Here is a 21055-nt window from a genome sequence, read left to right on the forward strand (position 1 = left end):
AGCGCTCACCACGGTGACTGAAAATGCCTTTTCCTGTCATACCATTGACTGACCACAAGAAATGAATGTTCTTGCTATTTTCCTAAGACAGCGTTAGAATTTATCGCCCTTGGAAAAAATAAAGCAACAACGCAAACTGGCACAAAACTTCCAGACCAAAATGTGACTTCAGTCAGGGAGAAAGAAAGTGTGAGCGGACGAGAGGGAAGAAGACACCCAGTGAGCCCCGACACAGGACAGCAGGAAGTGAGGTGTGCCGCTCATGCCATCTATCCCACTGGAATCAGTGCCCAGAACCGCGTATGGAGCACAGTCCTTGTCTCCTGGCCCGATTCCCCACACAGTTCCTGACTTTTTTCTGTTCAGAAGCCTCCCACGGCTCCCCACTACCCAGCATGCATCACTCTCCAGCTCTTTAGTTTGCCCAGTGATGCCCAGAAGATACTGCCTGTCTATTCCCTGTGCTCCCTGGGCTCCAGACACCTGCTCTTTATCTAGCTGTTCACACCCAACTTCGCTTCCCTCCGCAGCAATGCCCTCCTCTTTGTGTGCCCCTCTCAGAGGCTCCCTTGGTCACCCTGCCTACAGGAGCTGCTACCATTCCACTCACTGCCTGAAACCCATGCTTACCTTGATCACATGATTATAATGATCTCTAACTGCCCTTTTCTCATGTTTGTCACTTGTGAGTTCTTACTGAGCTCTGTGGTCTCTTTAGAAGTATCATATCAGCTCCATATTCCTGTTCTTGTGACAGTGGGCTGGGGCACAGGGGCTCCCCAATAAATCCTTTTGCATGAACAAGCAACCCCATGAGTGTCACTGCTCTATTTTGTCTGCCAAAAGCCCCTGCCACTCCCCAACCTTTGGATTAATTTGGTTCTATGCATGTATGTGCGTATCTGTGTGTGGGGGGTAAGGTATCCCTACCTTTGTACATATTCACACACACACACACACACACACACACACACACACACACACACACAGAGTACCATCTTAATTCTTTCTCAAGTAGCCTAAGGTCTTTAGAAAATCCCTCTTCCTTTCAACCTGCCGCAAGAAAAATGTTTGTGAGAGCATTTGAAAGTCAGAAAACAATGTAGTTGTGGGAGACAGATCCAAATTGCTAAAAATCATTGAAGGATTACGATTTTAATGGGATAATCCCTGACTAGCTCAGAAGCTCTGCTCCTCAGCTCCCAGGGATGGCACAGGATTCCCAGGCTTTGCAAAATCACCTCAGAGGACCTGAGGCAGAGCTGGACCTTGTTTCAGCCCGGACAGCTGCCTCAGGCTGCATCTTCCCTTCTCGCTCAGCTCTATCTAGGAGGTCTTCCCAGAACTAAGGAGAGCTATGTGGCACCAGCCTAAATCTCAGTGATTCCAATCAGGTTTACGGAACTGCTCCAACGTCATGTCCCCCGAAGTCTTCTCTGATCCAAGACTTCTCTTTATTCTGGAACCAAGATCTGCTCTTGTCCCTTCCTTGCTGTCCCTACCAGACCACCAAGGATCTGCCTAGAACAATGAACCTTGGCCCCTTCTCTAAGGGCCTCAAAGCTATCATCCTTGCTGCTGCTCCAGGGATAATAGACACACGACTTACGGGCATAAGCAAAGGAAAATCACACAATCACTGAGACAACCTCATCCCAGGGCCATGCAATTTGCTCTCCTACTGACCTGATAGGGTCTGAGATCACAGAACCCCTGACATTCTGCAGAGCTCCTGCACTGGGGGCAGGAAGGCCAAGGAAATGGACTTAGTGTCCTCGTGACAATAAGCACAACAGGGACACAGGCACCTTCAGTCATTTTCTTACTTCACTCTCGAGTTCTGAGTCCCACATAAGGCCACAGGCTCAGCAGTTGACTCCAGGGGTCAATCTGATCAGTGCCTCAAACATTCACTGTGCAACACTGAATCAGCCTGTTGGTGCCTCCATTTCCTCCTCTGAAAGAGGCAGAAGTAGTAGGTCCCATCTCATGTGATTTCTCTAACAATTAGATACACCTGAAGCATTCAGAACAGTACTTGACACAGAATTCAACAAAAATTAGAGACTGTTAGTTGTTTTATAAACTTAGGGTACAAAAATCAGCTGAAATATTATCTCATTGAAGGGGACCAAGGCTGCACAGAATGGAAAGTGAACAGAACATCTTAGTGCTGCCTCTGTTGCTCATCACAGAGCTGTGTGAAGGACAGGACGGACTGCATGGTGATGCCTAAGAAACCCAGATGGGTCATCACAGATGCAAACCCCACGCTGTGTCCCTACACTCCCTACCCTGAAGCAAGTTAATCTGAGATCTGTTACCTCACATTTACAGTCCAAATTTCACCACTAAGAAGTAACAACACAAAGAAAAATACAGTTGATTAACTGATGGTTTGGTGCTGCCCCAGAGTAACAGGAGTTATAGAGATTCCATCTTATTTGCATTCGGGAGTGTTGTGGGTGGTTTTTACCTCCCTAAAATCCATATGTTGAAGATCCAACCTAAAATGTGACAGAACTGGAGTTAGGGACTTTAGGAAATGATTAGGATTAATAAGGTCACAAAGGTGAAGTTTTCCTGTGTCAGGTGTAAGGTGCCAGCATGGACGCCATCTGAGTTGAAGGTTAAACTCGCCCTCTTGAGAGAACAAGAAAGGCCCAAGGTCACTAAAAAGTCAGCGTTTACTCAGGACAATGGTCAGGAACAAACACCAAGTGGGAACATTCCAGGTAAAAGAGACAGACGATTCCCGTAAAGATTAACCATGGTCCTACACTTTGTCACGGAAATGGCCTTCCTATAGAGATTAACCACAGCTCTGTACTTGGTCACAGAAATGTCAGCCTCATCCTGTGCAAACTATACGTTCTGTTCCTTTCTTCGAACCGCCACATTTGGCTTCTGTCATTTTGCTTGCTTCCGCCCCATCTAGAAACGTATAAAACCCTCTTGTACTCTGGGCTTGGGATCTCTCCAAGTCGTTGCTTGGAGGGGCCGTCTGGCCAGACTAATAAAGGTCTGTTTAACACCATTCTTGGTGCAGCTCCTTCGGTTCCTCTGGGGCGGTGTCTCGCTCTCGCTGTCGCTGATCGGTAGTTCTTCGGAACATTTGGTTAAGATCCCTGTTGGTCTCACACCTGAATGAGATGAGTGCTCTTCTAAGAGACCAGGAGAAAGACGGCTTCCCATTCTCTCCATCAAGTGAGGATACAAGAAGCCAACAGAGCAGTGTGCCAGTGGGCCCTCAGCAGAGTCCTGTGTCAGCCTCAGACCTCCAGCATCCAGAACTACACAAGTGAATTTCAGTCTGTAATAAGCGGCCCCATCCATGGGGTTTTTTGTTAAGGCATTCCACACTAAGTCAGAGAATCTCTGGTTACCCACATCTGTTCAAAGAAGGGCTCTGGTATTCCCTGTTACTCCAGTGACCTGAAAGTGGTGACACCCTGTCAGAGGGCCACGCTCCTGCCAAAACCAAGCTCAAGCAGAAGTCTTATAATATTTGAGAGGATCCTTTATTCCAGGTCCCGGGTTCTACCTCAAGGCTCATAGCCTGTAGCTCACTCTGACTTGGAACAAACCCCCCACTGAGCAGTCCCCCACACCCCCCCAATGGCACTGATGCAGACTCAAGGAGGTGCGAGAAAGGAGAGAGAATGACTCATTACAGGAAAGCAGCAAGGGTCGCTAAACATTTCGAGACTCCACAGTAAGAAGCTGCTGGCCACCAATCTCTGGCCATTGATTCTGTGGCTAGTATGTTTACTCGTGTAGAAAAGATGGACAGGGAGGCAGAAATCGCCACTGCCATCACCTGCTGAATTCAGCCAGAACATAGAACTTTGAGGCTATCTGAATGACTTTCAACAATACACAAGTTGCCCTGAATTCTCTTCTGATTCCCTTCAGACTGGCAGTTGGCCTTTAAAGGGCCGAACAGTAAGTATTTCATGCCCGGTGGGCCAGGCAGTCTATCATAGCTACTCAGCCTGCCCTCAGCCACAGAAAATATGGGAACAAAGAGCAGTGACTATGTTCAAACAACGCTGTTAATGGCCACTAAAATTTGAACTTCATATGATTTTCTTGAGTCATGAAAGTCTTTCTTTCCCCATTTATTAATACACAAATCATTCACAGCTCATGAGCTACACAAGTAGGTAATGGGCCATATTTGGATCCTGGGTCACAGTTTGCCAACCCCCGCTTCCATCACATAACTAACCATTCCTTTAACTGTCCAGACAGCGTGCCTCTGTCTGGCGCTCTTCAAAAGGAGGTTATGGGCAATGACTAATACCTCTATCACTTCCTTAAGTTAGAAGAGGAACTGCATAATGGCAGGCAGAGCCATTTTCCTAATTCAAATATATGCAGCTCTCGTTCTTTTGCTAGTCCAGGAATGAGCGCTTTTCATGCTGAGGAGCTCATACTTTATTCCAAATGTGTAAGAACTACTGTTAAGCCACTAACCCATGGATAGTAAGCAAAAGTAAATGGCAGCCCATAAATGAATGAATAGCTCCTCCTTCCTGCTCTCAAAAATTAAATGCTGGCCAGGGACCCACTGCAGAGGCAATCATGGTGCTGCTACCTTCATAGACTCACAGCTAAGTCACCAATTATGCACCCTTCTTTCAGCTTGCTCCACAGTGTTTTGGGGAAGCAGCTACCTTGAGCAGGCCTTGGTACGGTACTGAGTAACTTCTAAAAATGACACTCCCAAGGGCTTTCTTGGTCTCCTCGCTTCTTCCTCCTTTTCCTTTCTGGGGACTCAGATATCAAAGTAAGAAGTGCAGGGCCCTAGAATGGGGATGGACACAGCGCGGCTCTGGAGAATTGGGCCCCTGCATGGAGAGAGAGAGGTGGCTCTGCCAACTTCCCGGCTTTGCTAGTGACACCATGTAGACACCGCCCAGTTAACCCGAGGAACCACAGGAAATAATGAATTGTTACTTTAGGTCAACAGAGTTGAGAATGTTTTACAGCATTGCATGGTAAGTCATTTCCTGTCCTTTTTTTTCTTTTCCTTGCACCTCCTATTAGTTTTCTACTGCTGGATAACAAATTATGTAGAAAACGGTGATTCAACAAGGCACATACTCACTGTCAGCTTCCGTGGGCCAGCAGTCTGGGCTCTGTCTAGCTGGGCCACATGCTTTTGGTCTTAGGGCTGCAGTGAAGGAGCGGCGGGGCTGGGTTTAATCTAGAGTCAATCTGGGAGGAATCCTCTTCCAAGCTTACGCAGATTACTGTAGGAATTCACTCCCTGTGGCTGAAAGGCTGAGGGATGCGTGTTTTTTCTGGCTGCGTGCAATTCTTGGCCACATGCACATCTCTAAACAGAAGCTCACTGTATCAGATAAGCAAGGAGAGTCTCTCTGCCCTCAGGGAGAGCCCAGCACCTCTTTCAAGGGCTTTTAACTAAACAGAGGCCACCCAGGACAAAATTTTTTCCAACTAGCTCAAAAGTCAACTGGCATGGGACTAAAAGCCCTTCCCTTTTACAATATTCTATTACTCAGAAGCAAATCACAGGTCCTGCTCACACTTGAAGTGAAGCAATCACAAAGGACATAAACCCTAGCGGGCAGGAGTCACAAAGTCGCTCCAGGCTCTCTATGTCACACTTCTCAGAAGGGCTGGGATATGGTGCAGGTGGTGGCACTGTCCCGAGCCTAGAAGATGGGTCCTTATAGACTAGGACATCATGCTGCAGCTAGAGGAGAAAAGGAGAGGCCCGGGCAGATCTAAGAGAAGGGAACAAAACCCATTTCCGGGAAATACAAGTCCTGCTTAGGAAATAGTAAGTGCCTGTTAATGTAGAGCGGGGTCAGGGCCTCCACACCTCCAGGCAGGTAAAGCACATGAGTGATGTGACAGGAAATGATGGGAAGTAGTGAGGATGAGGCCCACATAAAATGACCATCACCGGCTTAGGGGACAGCTACAGTCACTCATTGCTCCAGAAATGCTGGCCTGTTATGGCTTCTACTTAGATGTCTCCCTAAAGCCTCATGCATTTACAAGTGGGGCTTTGGGGAGTAACTAGATCATGGGTGTGTGACATTAGATTATGGGCCTGTGATAATTGGATTAGTCCACCGATTAGTCTGGCATAGCTCTGGGTGTGGATAATGGGAAGGCCTGCCCTAAAAGTGGGCAGCACCAACCCATAGGCTTAGAGTTTGAATGGAATAGAAAGGGAAAGTAAAGCTGGCTGCTTCCTGATTCCCAACTGTCACACTATGGGCTCTGTCTCCTCTGCCATGTTCCTCTGTCATGCTATACTGCCTTGGAGCCAGCAGACTATGGACTAAAACATCTAGAAACAACCTTTCCTCCTTTAATTTGTGAGGGTCGGGTATTTTGTCCCAGCAATGAGAAAGTAACAAAGACAACCTAAAAGTGCTATCTGTACCTTATTAGGACAAAAACTGAAATTTTAAATCCTATAATACCTCCACTTTGTAAATGTAACTGGTAACTGACAGTTTTCCAAACAGCGTGGGCCAAGAAACCCACACGTCTGCACCAGATTCAACCAAAGAGAACAGGCTCCTGCCAAGGTGAACAGTGCATCAAGAGTGGCAAAGCCATGCAGAACCAAATTCAGTCTCTTGAGTTATTTCTTAGCAGTGGTTCTGTGAGCACAATTTCCTCACCGACAGTGTCTGTATATCCCAGGAACTTGTTAGGAATTCAGGTGCACAGGCCCACCCTCACCTCCTCAGTCAAAAGCTCCAGAGTGGGGGCCAGCAGGCCGAGTGTGAATAAGGCCTCCGATGGGCCCAGGCTCATGCCAGTTTGAGAACCACTCCTTCCTGAGAATTACACTCCAATCTTGGGACCATTTTCCTCTCTCCTGAACCTAGTCCCTATTTTTACAATCTTGAAGATAGCCAATGACAGCAAGCCAGACGCAAGCCTTAACTAAACAGCTCATGTTCAAAATAGTGGAGAACAATAACTACGTAGGCATTTCACACCAACTTACCTTACCACAGCGCTAAATCATATTAGGCTTTTGTACAAACTTATTACCTGTACCCTCACTGGGAAGTTCACAAAGAAGAGAACGTGTGTGAATGTCGCAGAACTCTCCACGACAAGGCTGCAAGGGAAGGGAGGATAGCATTCATTTCTAATAACAAAAAGAACCTCTCACTACAGGAAGAAAAGCTGCTTCTGCCTGATAACACTTCTTAAGTTATGAAACTCCTTCATTTCCAAGACACTGGCTCAAATTAATCCAAGAATACCCCTGACCTAAAATCAGTATCATTCATCTAGAAAAATACGTTGAGATTTGTGCTTTGCCTGAAGATTTAGAATTTTTCATGCCTCACCCTGTGCTTCATCCTACACATAAGGACAGTTAAACACAAAGATTCCTGGGCAAATACTGGCCACTGAGTATCACCACGCGAGACAGTTCATACAACCCGGCACAAGAGGTACATGCATAACACAGAGGGTGTCAATGGCTGCTTATGAAAAGGCTCCTTCTGCCGGGGATTTAGCTCAGTGGTTCTCCTGCCTGCCTTGCAAACACAAGGACCAGAGTTCGATCCCCGGTACTAAAAAAAAAAGTTGAAAAGGCTCCTTTGCTTTCTTCTCTTATTTTCAAGCAGTCTTAAATAATGCAAATGATCCTTCACTTGGCTGCGAGACGTCAGGACCCCTGTGAGCATTCCATTTCAGCTACAAAGCATCTCCAGCCCTACTTGTCTTCTCTGTCGCTGAGGCCCTCTCACCCGCATCCTCAGTCAGTAGGCTACTCTTCAAAGCTGTGCACGGGAACAAGCCGCATGTTCGGCACCGCGGTGTGTGCTGCAGAGATGCAAGTGTGGCTAGCATCCTTTCACCTCGCCTCAGCTTACCAAGAATTGACTCTGATTGGTACCTGTGCCTGGAAACCAGCACCCAAAAGACTACTGGCACCTTGTCTGAGAGTGAACTCCATCTTCCTCAAGGGCTGGGTTCCTGAGTGTTTAGGGTAGGACATGCTTGCTCTTGCACATCATGTGGGTGGGTGCTATGTCAGATACTCGCTTTCTATTAGTAATTCCAGGACACACCCATTCCTCCAGCTTCAGGTTAGATACCAGGGAAGGGAGCCGGCGCCCGCTTGTGAGCTACGGTGAACAAATGCGCGTCGCAGCAGACTCGCTTGGTGGGGTGAGGTCCTGTGCTGTCAGGCTCACTGACAGTGACCGAAGGAATATGGAACAACATTTCCCATCTGTGTCACCGTGGGGTATGCAGTTCCCGGAAATGGCTGAGGGCACGGTTCTCGTTTGTTTCCTGCCTCTTTTTGACAAGCTTGTACGGTTAGTTCACTTCCTAGGAATTAAATACTCAAAACAGACAAAGCTGGGCAGGCTTGGATGAACTGTCTCAAGTAGCGACAGTCACGGTAACATCCCTGAAACATGGAATAGAAAAAGACAAAAGCTTTGATGAGGCTGAGAAATAGCATGGAGAGATGGAGAAAAGGCTGTGTGTAGGAATGAGGTCCAGGGAGGAATTAGAAAAGGGCAGCCAGGCCCCCACAGCTGACCTCACCATTCTGCAGATTCCAGCCTCCCCATGCAGCTCGGCACCACGGAAAATAAAAAGCAAAGAGAAGCACTGCTCGGGATGGACAAAGCACCCTTCACAATAAAGGTGACACTGAACACGGTTAGCAAATCTTCATGGATTGCTTCTCTCCTCCTCTATAAAAAGAAATTTCATTTCGAAAACGAGGAAAGCCATAATATTTGATGTTGGTCAACCAAAAAATACAAGGCTGAGAAACCAGAGGTCATCGTGAGATTAGGTCTGCATAGGGTACTTAGCTGTGGACAACCCGAGGCCACGAGAAAGTCTCCACTCTGCGCAGCGTGCCCATACCCACCTACCTTCCGGTCGGGCCAGTTGTGTTTCGCAAAGATGGCATCGTAGGTGTCCACTGCCCCGTCAGTTATGAGCATGAGGGCCTGGCTGCAGATGCTCCCTTGTCCCGTATGGTTGAACTGCAGAAATCAAAAATTGAAGATAAAGCACATCAGAGAGTTATGTGTGGATGCCCTCAAGATGGCAGGGGCATTGGGTACTGGCTTGGGAAGCCTCTCAAAGCAGCAGCTCAGGGTGCACCACGCTTTCTGTGTGGGCTGCCATACATGCTCCGGAAAACGAGAACTAAATGCAAACTGGAGCAAGTTATCTTCAGGTATGGACCACGCTGCCACAAACAAGGCCAAAAGAACTGCTGGAAGAACCCTGTAAGGCCCGCGATATGGGCAGCAGGGTATCTGAGAGGCAACAGCTATTTCAACATCTAAGGGGCACTGCCCTGTACAGGTCTGAGGAGTAAAGAATACATCGTACAATAAAATCAGCAAAGCTTTGTGAAAAAAGAGAATAATTTCAGTAATCTGGAGTTCACATCAGACGCGTATACTCTTTTTAAGTGTGTATTTTAAATGCACATTATCTGCACGTAGTTTTTTTGTCCTAGTTTATTGTTAGTAGGGGTGGCATGCTGAAATTCCAACTGTACTGGCTGGTGTGCAAATCTCTAAATCTCTTCTTCAACTTGCAACTTCGTATCATGCTTTAAAAGACCCCAATCTTTAATAGTATATCCAGACTGGCCAAGTCTAGTTGTCAGAGAAGCGTCTTTTCCTTGAAACGGAGGTGAAAAATGCCTTTAACGAACGCTATTCACGATGCAACTCAGGCAGTGCAGTGTCCTTTAAAACCCTCCAGTTAGATGAGTGTGGAGGCATGGGAGGTACTTCCGGTCTTCAGCACTAAGTAGTGAACACCCCCTCCACTGTAATCTGCAAAGTTCATTCATTCATTCTAAAATTATCTGCTAAGTGCCCAGACAGTGCTGACGATGAAACACACTAACTAATGCCTTTCCTGCTTGTAGCTATGTATTATTTATTTTTGTGGGGTGGGGGAAGACATGCAAAAGCAAGGTAAACAACGTTGTACGTTTGATGATGATGCTAAGGGGAAAAAGAGAAAGAGGAGAAAGCAGGTCACAAATGGGGAGAGAGTAATTTTAGAGAAAAGTAGTCAGGGAAGACCCCACTGAGAGCACAGCACCTGAGTAAGTCCCAGTGGTGGTAAGGATAAGGGAAAAGGGCTTTTCTGGGAGGTCAAACACTTAAGCGTGGAGGCAGTGAGTGGAGCATCCTTGGCGCGTTTAGTCTTTCGGATGGCACTAAGGAAGGATGGAGACTCAGACTTCCTGGGGGCCACTGGTGAGAACAATGATAGCACTGAGGGGTTTTTTGTTTTGTTTTTAGAGACAAGGTCTCTCTATGTAGATCAGGCTGGCCCTGAACTCACTATAGCCCAGGCTGGCCTTTGAACTCATGGCGATCCTCCTGCCTCAGCCTCCTGAGTACTGGGATTAATAGATCAGGCGCCCTGAACTCACTATAGCCCAGGCTGGCCTTTGAACTCACGGCGATCCTCCTGCCTCAGCCTCCTGAGTACTGGGATTACAGGTGTGTACCACCGCATTCAGCTAAAGCACTGAAGTTGTTAATGCACAGCATCCGTGTACTGAGAAGCCTGATGTAGAGTTTGACTATACATAACTGGATGGATGGATGGATGGATGGATGGATGGAAAGACAGATGGATATATGGATCACCTTGTGGCCATTTGAGGACAGAGAAAAGCCAACTCAAAACATGCATAAAGAAGGATGGATATATGGATCACCTTGTGGCCATTTGAGGACAGAGAAAAGCCAACTCAAAACATGCATGGAGTATCATGATATTGTGGAGAGCACTCAATATGTACCATCCTACACCATGGCTGTGTCTGGATTAATTCTCCTTCCTAAGTGTTAACTTCTGCATTTGTAAGATGGGAAAAAGAAATCCTTACACAGTTGTTACAACTCAGATTAAACGTTCATGGTATGCCGAGCTACAAGCAGGAACTCACTGAATCCTTACTAGACTCCGAGGTAGATACAACCCTCACCCCCATTTTCTCGGTGGGGAGGCTGAGGCAGAGAGAGCTCTGCTAATCTGCCTGCAGTTATACAGCTATTGTTTCACACAGCTGGGATCTAAATACCAGCAAAAAAAAGGTCTCTCCTCTACTGGACTCATTCTATAGCTTTTAGTAAGGTCCTCAAGCAGGTAGTGATTGCTCTGTTCTCAGCATCATTTGAGGGTATCCCCAAGGTTTCCTGTGCTAGAGGTGGTGTTTGTTATTGTTGCTCTGATGGGAGGGTGGTGAACCCTTAAGAGCTGGTGCCGGCTGGGAGGTCCTCGGGTCACTGAGGATGGTACCCTCAGAAAAGACTAAAGCAGCTCTGGAGAGAACAAGTTACAAGAGGGAGCATGACCTCTCTTCTCTCTCTGGCTGTTTCAAGGTCAGTGTTCTCTCTTGCTCTTGGCGAGACTCTCTCACTCTTGTACAGACTCCCACCATGATGTCATTATCAACCTCAGGAGAGGCCAGAGTAACGGACCTACTTGATCCTGGACTTTCAATCTCCAAAACTGTGAGCTACATAAAGCTCTTTTCTTTATACAGTGATCCTATTTCAGCCATTTTGTTAAGAGTAATGAAAAATAAACTAATATAGTGATACATCTAATTAATGCCTCCCAAGTGCTAATTTCCACCTTTTGCACCTTTCTCCTTCCATCTTTTTCTGGTTTCCAGGGTCCTGGAGAAGCCATCAGCACCGTGAATATTCCTTAAATTCTGTGTCCCAGGCATGTGCCTTGCTAGTATACAAAGTTTATGACACTATTTTAGCAGACAGAAAACCATAGACACCATCTCCCAGAGCTGCCCACATAAGACTGCTATTCTCTTGTCACTACCACCATTACTACAACAAAACATTCTTGCCCAGGGAGCTAAAAGCTGCAAATAATTGTATTCCTTATTCCAGGAACACCCTGAAATACCTCTCAGCTCCCTGACAGTAAAAAAGGCAGTTTATATCCAAAGGCTCTTTGAAACCCTAGGGCCAAAATCTTCCCCTGCTGTGTCCACCAAGCCTCAGCTGCAACACTGAAGGTCTTAATGGATCCTAATCCAACCTCCTCACTCTCTTCCATATTGAAGGACCCACCTTCAGCCACACTCAGAGCGTCAATAAATACCCCAACTGTGGCCTTTCCACTGTAATGGCAGTGCATTACTGCAGCAAGAAGCAGCAGCCTTGTAACCTGTTCTCGGATGTTCTGGAAGCGTTTGGGAAACACACAGCCTTCAGAGTGCGGAATGAGACCTCAGTGAGCCACTGAATACAAGTGATCGGTGATTCAGGTCACAGATGCTTCAGAGAATGAATGTCAGGATGCCCTTGGGCTGTTGTTTATGCAACTCATTGGAAAACACCCTGGAAAAATTTGCCAAACAAAAGAAAAGAAAGAGAAGGAAATGAAGATATCTGAGTAATGCAGACTGGAAGAAGGGGCGGCCAGGAGCTATTTACTTAAGAACATTACTTTCTTCTCTGGTGGGGTCCAGGGTATTCTCCGCAGCAATCTGTAGTGGGAGAACTCTGAAGAATGCAATTAAATTCAAATGCTTTGATGGGTAATATCTCTTCTCTTCATATTTGTCTAGAACTTTTTTTTAATGAATAGCGAGAATGATGAAAGTGTTTTCCATAATAATAACAATGACAAGGGCCCCATGATGAACTACAATTAGCTCAGTGATTCATCAGTTAGCAGCAAAAATTTCAATGCATCTTGACATTTAGAGCATTTGGTTGTGATTAACAGTCTTTGAAATGTCACCGAATTTTATTTAATTGGCTAAGAAAAATTTTTAAAAGGTAATCACTGCAAAGATCACATTCATCACCAAAAAAGATAATTGCAGCTGTCACATGACAAGGTAGATGCTAACTACTGTAGCAAACTGGCTCTCTGTTCTTACAGGACTTAATGAATGCATGGAGATCAATAGCTGGATGGGGCTTAGAAGTTTATTTGAATGGTCCTTTCAGAGCCATTGGTATCAATAACCCCAAACCTCAAAGTCACCTAAGCAAATAGCAAATGCAAAATGCAGTCATTGCTAAGATGGAATGGTCTGTATTTAATTATAACAACCTCTGAACCATTCTAAATTCTAGCCACAGTTACGATCTCAACTGTGTTTGTGTGCGTGCACGCACAGGTATGTGTTTGAGAAACAGCTTTTTTTGTTTGGTATTCGCTTACGGAGGCAGACATGATACACAGGAAGGGAATTATATCACTTGAAGGTCACATCCGTGACCTTGGTGGAAAAAAACAAAGCTTCATTTTCACAGGAGGTTAGCATCTCTGTTTGTGAAAGAACTTTGCTTTTAAAAAGTAAATCACAAGAGATGGGATGGAAATGTTTCTCTCTATAGGATAAATGTGCACTCGGGCATTTGGGACCAAATGCCACTGATCTCAAGCAGGGACATTTTTCTAATTTTTACTGGTGCTTCTGTCTCTTGCTGTCTAGGATTTATACTCAGCCCATCTGGGTTTCCATGGCCCAGAACCCACAGAGGCTTTCACAGGTGAAGTGAGGAGAGAGATGTATGTGGGCAGATTTCCCTGTACAAAAATACTTTCCTCACAGGATTCAAGAAAAGTACCCCCACACTGGTGGCTTCTCAGGGTCTCAGTAATCTTTGCAGGGTGTGAATATACATCTCAGAAGAGACAATGATATCACCACCAAAATGCGCTCGGTGGGCTGTCACTTTGCCAAGATGTTAGCATCGAGTTGAGGACTTTGTTAGGGACCTGAGGCCGCCATCACAGGCTGCATCTTCCTGGTGCTGCTTGGCTCTTAAAACCACCTCATGCTCTTTTCTTTAGCTTCCCTCCCCTCTAGGCCACAGCGGTCCAGAGAAGTTAAACCTGTTTTTGCAGGACTGGACCCATAAAAGGCAACCTGGCCTGTGATAGGTTAAAGTTAGCCCACTCCTCATGAATAAGCAATACCCCAGCCCAAAACTAATAAAAGGACCTTCCTTTCTTTGTTCCTCTCCTCTCTTCTCTCCTTATCTCCCCTTCTCTCTCCTATCTCCGTTCTTTTCTCTCTCTTCCCTCTCTCCTTTCTCCCTAACCTGCCTTCCTTAATAAGATCTCCTGTTGGACCTCTCGGTGTGTGGCCTAGTTGTTGAAAGTAGCTGTGCCTCTACAGACATGACAAAAGGTATTTCTAGGCCAGCAATCTTGAGCACAGGTACAGGACATTTTTAAAAGATTTATTCACTACTGCACCTCCTAATATGTGCAGGTGCATTGTGAGTGTCTTTGAGGAAGAAGTGTGTCCCCACCGTGCCCACCACGCCTGTGCTGGAGAGCTTGGCAGGCCAGCATTCGCCTGCGCATGTCACTCGTTCAGGGTGTCTAAAACCAAAGCTGATGAATGGAGGAAGGGGCAGAGGAGAGGTCCCGGGGAAAGGAAAAGCAGAGGGAACCGGCAGGGCAGCAGATGTTCCTGAAGACGTGCACAGGAGGAAAGCCAACGCCTTCAAGTGGAGCTGTGTCAAGATTGGTCCAGTCAAGGCTGCCCAGCATCTGGGGTTACAGGAATGGCACCCACCCAATACTGCTGAAAGGAGCAGGTACCAACCGTTTCATCGATCAATTTCCAGTCTCCCAGGATGAGCTTCACAGTGTCCAAGGTGGACAAAGGCCCAGGGCCACTCTAAGAAGCTCGACACTTGTAACATTTTACTGTCATTCTTTTAACACTCTTAACAGCTTGTGAACAAGGGGCCCTGCATTCTGCACTGGGGTTCACAGTTTCTGGGCTCAGGGGCGGTCTATTCCTCCTGCCATTCTGCAGTTATGGAAAAGAAAAGTGAACCTGAGATTCTTCTTCTCAAGGTCACACAGCAAGATGTGGAAGGCCAACTCTCAGCTCAGCCAGCCAGACTCTAGAAGCTGGCAACAACCTCCAGCAGGACAACAGTCTCCGGACCCTCATTCCTCCAGAGTCGAGGTCAGAAAGCAGGAAACCAGGATTTACTACGGGACAGAAACAGAGGTCCAAAAGGGGCTCTCCACCTCCAAGCAGATTCCCCTTGCTCGGGAGAGTCAGAAAGCAGGAAACCAAGATTTACTACGGGACAGAAACAGAGGTCCAAAAGGGGCTCTCCACCTCCAAGCAGATTCCCCTTGCTCAGGAGAATAAAAAGCAGTAAAGCTGGCTGGTGGTGGTGGTGCACACCTCTAAGGCCAGCACTCCAGGAGGGTGAGGTAGGAGAGTCAAAATTACAAGTCCACCCCAGGGTCAGCTTAATGACTTAGTGAAACCTTGTTTCAGAATAAAAATAAAAAGGGCTGTAGATGTAGCTCACCGTGGGTCCAATACCTAGCAATGACAACAACAACAAAAACCAGTATATTTTCCAACTGCTAAGTCCTTTCAATATTACCATCTGGAAAAACTCTATGAGAGGGCAGAGAACTTAGCTCAGTGGTTCCGCTGCCTGCATTGCAAGCTCAAGGGCCAGAGTTCAAACCCAAGTACAAAAAACAAAAAAAACTGTGATATTCAGAACTCCAAATGCTGATAAGGCAGGTAGGGGGTTCAAACCACAACTGAAGGAGCAGTCTGGCCCTCTTTCCTGGCCATTAACAGACATGTTCCGTCTGAAACACAGCCTCTTCCCTGAATGCTAACCACCTATGGCGGAAGTCCCTCCCTCAGTGAGGTGTGAGGGAGCCGCAGCCTGGGTTTCTGAGGAGGAAGCAGAGTTGCCCCCTTTCTTCCCAATTTTTCCCTTTTCCTCTGCAGTCAAGAAACTAGCTCAGGAATGAGACCCAAACGTTCTTCTTTGCACCCATACATGTTCTTGATGTAAAAAGGATGCTAGGAATTAGAGCCAACCCTTGGCTTGAGAGGCCCAAGGAGCTGAGCTGAAAACCTGCGTTTGGGAGTCAGGTGTCCCCACCGCAGACACAGCCCTGCTGTGGGGGTGAGGGGAGCAACACCTGCCTTGTTCGCCCTTCTGCAGTCTGCCCACACTGCCCGACAGAGCTGTCTGACTTTGCAGTACAGATCGGGGACCTCTACCCGCACCCCCAGCTTCTGCTCAACACCTGGCACAGATGCCACCGTGTGCTGCATGTGCTCTCAGACCAGCCTATCTGACGATAATTCGGATCCACAGTTTTTCTGAAAATCCCATCTATTCTTCCGGGACAAGAAAGGCAAATTAAAGAAGAGCTTACATCGCTGAGAATGTTGAAGGCTTCGTTCAGAGCTATATCCAGCATTCCGATTCCTTTGGCAAAAAGTTTGTCCAGATGCTCCCTGAAGTGCTGAAACGACAAGGCAGAAAATCCCTTAGTGTCCATCCTTTCGCCTGAAGCTCAGCCATGAACAGACAAGCACATGCTTCGGCAAGACCCATGATCCTCAGACACAAATGGCCAGAATTTAGTTTCTCCCTTCCACATTCAAACACAAGACTTTATTCAATACAAAATTTATTTTTTATTTTCATGTTTTAGCTTTGATTGTGGTTTAATAGAAAGAATAACTGAATATTTTTAAAAGTATTTAATTATCTAAAAAAAAAGAAAAAGCAGGAGTTTTCCTCTCCAGTTGTATCTCTGAAACTCCTCCCCTCCTTCATCCCTGCCCACCCAGTCCTGACCTTTTCCGCAGTTCTGCGCACGTTCCTCTGCCAAGGAGAATCTACTCGCAAACCATCCCCCGGCTCCGTCCAACCTTGTTTCCCCCGTTCACTTTTGGGGTCGCAGGATGGACATCACCCTCCGTATGTAGAGTCTTCCCAGAACACTCACGGCCTACAGTGCTTCCACTGTGACCCTGTGCGGCCAGCCCACGTTCAGATCCACCTTGCACTTAGCGTCTCCTAAAACTGTCCCTGCTCAGCACGGAGATGTTCTCTACGACAGGCAGGGCATTACTCTGTCTTCCAGGTCTACTACATGGCTGCACACAAAAGGTATTTCATAGGTGCCTCTAAAGAGCAAAGACGAAGAACAGATCGCAACTTGAAGACGAATCGCAGCAGCGGAGACACGGGCTAGAAATCTAGAAGAGCTTCAAGGGCAGAGTGGGGAAGGAGCTTCCTCAGGAGCAGCCCCGCATCCCTCTGGCTATGCTGTAGGGAAGCCCAGCCTCAGCTGGGCACGGGGCACGGTACAGGATAAAGTATCCATCGCTGGCTTGCAGAGAGTCTGGGCTTCCACTGGCCCAGGCCCATATCACCCTGGCCTGGCTCTGCCTTTCCAAGTTCCTTCCATTCATCTATTGCCACTTCTGTTAACTGTGCTTCATCGGGCCAAGAAACAGACTTGCACAGGACAGCATTTTCTAACAACACTGCAACTCCACTTAATTTTTCTTTTAAACTGGGGGTAGCTACGTATGTGGCACTTCCGAGCATGGCTGTTCTTATTGTTGTACGCTTAGAATCACACGGAACAGCGTCTCACAGGGTCTCCCTCAATTCACTTTTATAGCAAGGTCAGCTGATTTCATTTCTTCCTAGGACAAATCTAGTCCATATACTAGGTAGAAAAATATTTCCTCCAGTTTCAGGCTTCCAGAACAGATGTAGGATTCTCATTGTTTCTCTTTCTTCTCTCCCCCATGCCCAAATTCCCCCTGCTCCTCCTACAGAATCTGAACCACATCACCATCCTGGTCACCTGAGGTCCATTTAGCCTTCAGCCCAACTCTTCTACCAAAAACCTGGTCCTACCTTGCAAGGAACTATTTCCCTTCATGTGACTTCCACTAAGAACCACTCTAGCCATTTATGTTTAAATTTCATTATAATTACTTAACATTAAAAATTTTATTCCCCAAAAGCACGACTCATATTTCAACTACGCACGAGCACATGTGGCCAGTGGCTACTGCACCGGACTCTGCAGACAGGAGAACATCGCCAGCACTGTGGAACGTTCTATTGCCCAGCAAAGACCAAAGATACAAGGGTTAAATCAGTCATTTCTCCCAGCCTGCCAATGACTAACGGTGAGTGAGAGAAAAGTCTACGGCCCAAACAAAGTAGATGTTTGCCTGTGCTACACCATTCCTACTCTTCTGATTTTCCTTCTCTCTCACTACTCCACAATTTACAAGGGTAGGGTGAGCCTAACCTATCCCTCCTCCCCCACATCAAGAAGAAGGTCCTCTTATCGGGCCTGTCCAATGTGTGAATTACAGCCCTTCGATCACAGGACCAACCCAGTCCCTGGACTTTGCCTGGCATATGGGAGAAGATCCTCCCTTCCCGGTGAGATGGCTAAGAGGTCAGGGAGGAAGCCTGGGTGTCAGCAGCCACTGCACAGGAAGAGCGCACCTCAACAGAAAGATAACCAAGGAGAGCAGAGCCCACAGTGGAAGGCTAAAATGGCATGAGCCCTCCCATTCCAGGGATGCCTTGCCTTTACTTAACTGCCATGAGCTGCATTTGGGTCTCTTAAGCAATTACCATGTGATTACAACATCACAGAGATCCTAGCTACAGAGACACCACCTCTCCATTGCCTCTCCTGTGTAAATGACACCTCAAACCTCACCACTGCACCCTCCTTTTCCTCTTAGTCATTGCACTGCATGTCTGCCTGTGCAGACACAAGCACACACTTCGTACACAGCAGGCTCTTGGTCACACGGACTTGGCAGCCACTGCTACAGCGACTGGTGTGAAGTACTTTGCAATTGTGCTGAAGATAAATCCCAACCATATACTTCCCAAAGGTAGTGTCCAGAAGGGAACAAGGGAAACTGGATAAGGGCCCTGCATCTGCCTTGCTATGGTGAAATATAAAATGTCCCCCAAAGTCTCATGTGTTCAGAGGGAGCTTTTGGGCTGACTGGGTCATGGGGGTGCCTATACTCATCAGGTATAGCGAGTGGATTAATCCACTGATGAGTTAATGGCTGAATTCGCTGTTAGGAGGTAGGGCCAGGTTGGAGGCTGATCACTGTGGGTTCAAACCCACAGCACACCTGGAAGGGTATATTCTTTTCCTCAGTTACTCCCCACTCTGCTGTGAGGTGCCATTCAGTAAATGGCTTTCCTCTGCCACATCCTTCTACTGTGTCTCTGCCTTGGAGCCAACTAACCATGGACTGAATTCTCTGAACCAGGAGCCAAATCAGGTCTCTTTTCCTTTAAATTGTGGGTGGCAGGTATCATGTCCTTGTGACATCGAAAATGACTAACACAGCCCCTCCTCACTACAGCTTAGTTTTCTCTACTCCAAGGTATAGCTGCTGTGAGATTCAGAAAGTACTACATGGTGTATTTAATACCACTGTTATTATCACCATAGACGAGCCACTGGCATGTAGATTCCATGAATTCTCAAGGGGAAAAAACTGAAATAGGAGTCAGGAGACTGAGCTGTAGTCCTACTTATAGCATTTATCAGCTGAGGCCCCAAGGCATGTGGCTTTGGCTCACTGGCCTCAGTTTCCCCTTGGGATGTGGAGAGGAGGTCCCTGAGAGGGGGTGTGGGGCCTCAGACCAGCAGGCAGCACTTCATCCCCACCCCCAGCTCTGAGCCAGAGCAAGACACTTCCCTAACAATACACACAGGGGTTCTGGGCAGGAAAAAGGAGGCATATGAGAGAACCATGGTGCAAGAAAAAGACTGCCCTCCACCCCACATAGCAGAACAGGAAAAGACGGGTGAAAACAAACTGAGGAGTCACTCAGACAGCAAGACTGGTTATCCCTGATAACCAGGACACATTTAGAGCCCAATCCATATTGGTGCTAATGATTTTCCAATGTAGAAATGAATTTAATGAAACTAGGGTTCTACAGATGGGCACTGTGCCAAAAGTAATACTACCAGGTACCTTCATTAAGTTCAGTCCCCAAGCTCTCTCACCGTGTTTTCCACCCAAGTCACCTCAGACCTCCTTATACGTGCATGTTGTTAGGACATCTGAGCAGGTCTCCACATTAATTAAAACACTGCAAACCTTCCAGACCAGGAAGGAAGGGAGGGAGGAATTGTCTTCAGTATTTAAAAATTTAAAATGAACAAACCCTCAGAAGTCTTACATTCAAACATCATCTATGCCAACTTTATAATCTAATACTTCTAAAAAAACAATTCAATCTTTGATAAAGGAGCTGACCACCCTCAGTGGAGGAAAGATACCTCTTTAATAAATGGTGTTGGAAAAACTGGATATCAACCTGCCACAGATTAAAATTAGACCCTTATCTTTCGCCATGCACTAAATTAAAATCCAAATGGATTAAAGATCTAAATATTAAAACAGAAACATTAAACTTGCTGGAAGGTAAGTTAGGCAGAACTCTAGAAGACATTGGCATAGGAAAAGACTTTATGAACAAATCCTCAGTAGCACGGGAACTAGCAGATAGAATCAACAACTGGGATCTCATCTTATGAAAAAGCTTCTGTACTTCAAAAGAAACCATCAGCAGAACTAAGAGACAACCTACAATGTGGGAAAAAATTTTCACCAGCTGTTCCTCAAAGGACTATTATCAAGAATATATAAAGAATTCAAAACAATCAGCTCCCCCAAATATAAAGACCATTCAAAAATGGGCATCTGAAATGAACAGACATTTCTCAGACAAAGAAGTAAAAGTAGCAAGTAAATATATGAAAAAATGTTCCATATCACTGATCATTCGAGAGATGCAGATGAAAACAACACTGAGATTCCACCTCACCCCACAAAGAATGGCTGCTATCAAGAAATCACATAATAACTAATGTTGGCGGGGTTGTGGAGAGAAAGGAACCCTTCTCCATTGTTGGTGAGAGTGCAGACTGGTGCAACCACTATGGAAATCAATATGGAGATACCTCAAAGAGCTTGGACTGGAGGTTCCATTTGACCCAGCCATCCCTCTGCTGGGTATCTTTCCAAAAGAACTAAAAGAATCATATCACAGAGAAGTATGCACATCCATGTTTATAGCGGCACAGTTTGTAATAGCTAAAACTTGGAAACAGCCCATTTGCCCATCCTTTGGAAACTGGATAAAGAAGATATGGTTTTTCTATAAAATGGAAA

General features: G+C 46.4%; 1 protein-coding gene across 1 annotated transcript in view; it reads right to left on the minus strand.

Moving 5' to 3' along the window:
* Cacna2d3 (calcium voltage-gated channel auxiliary subunit alpha2delta 3) overlaps positions 1 to 21055 on the minus strand; it is a 650190-nt gene that overhangs the window by 377925 nt on the left and 251210 nt on the right. The window contains exons 9-10 of the mRNA XM_010643030.2: positions 16231 to 16320; positions 8913 to 9026 (exon numbers count right to left, since the gene is read on the minus strand). Of these exons, the coding sequence (XP_010641332.1) occupies positions 8913 to 9026; positions 16231 to 16320 (204 nt within the window). The remainder of the gene's footprint in view (positions 1 to 8912; positions 9027 to 16230; positions 16321 to 21055) is intronic.

The sequence above is a fragment of the Fukomys damarensis genome, unplaced genomic scaffold, assembly GCF_012274545.1.
Source record: "Fukomys damarensis isolate Sample0158 unplaced genomic scaffold, DMR_v1.0_HiC HiC_scaffold_28, whole genome shotgun sequence".
NCBI classification, from domain to species: Eukaryota; Metazoa; Chordata; class Mammalia; order Rodentia; family Bathyergidae; genus Fukomys; species Fukomys damarensis.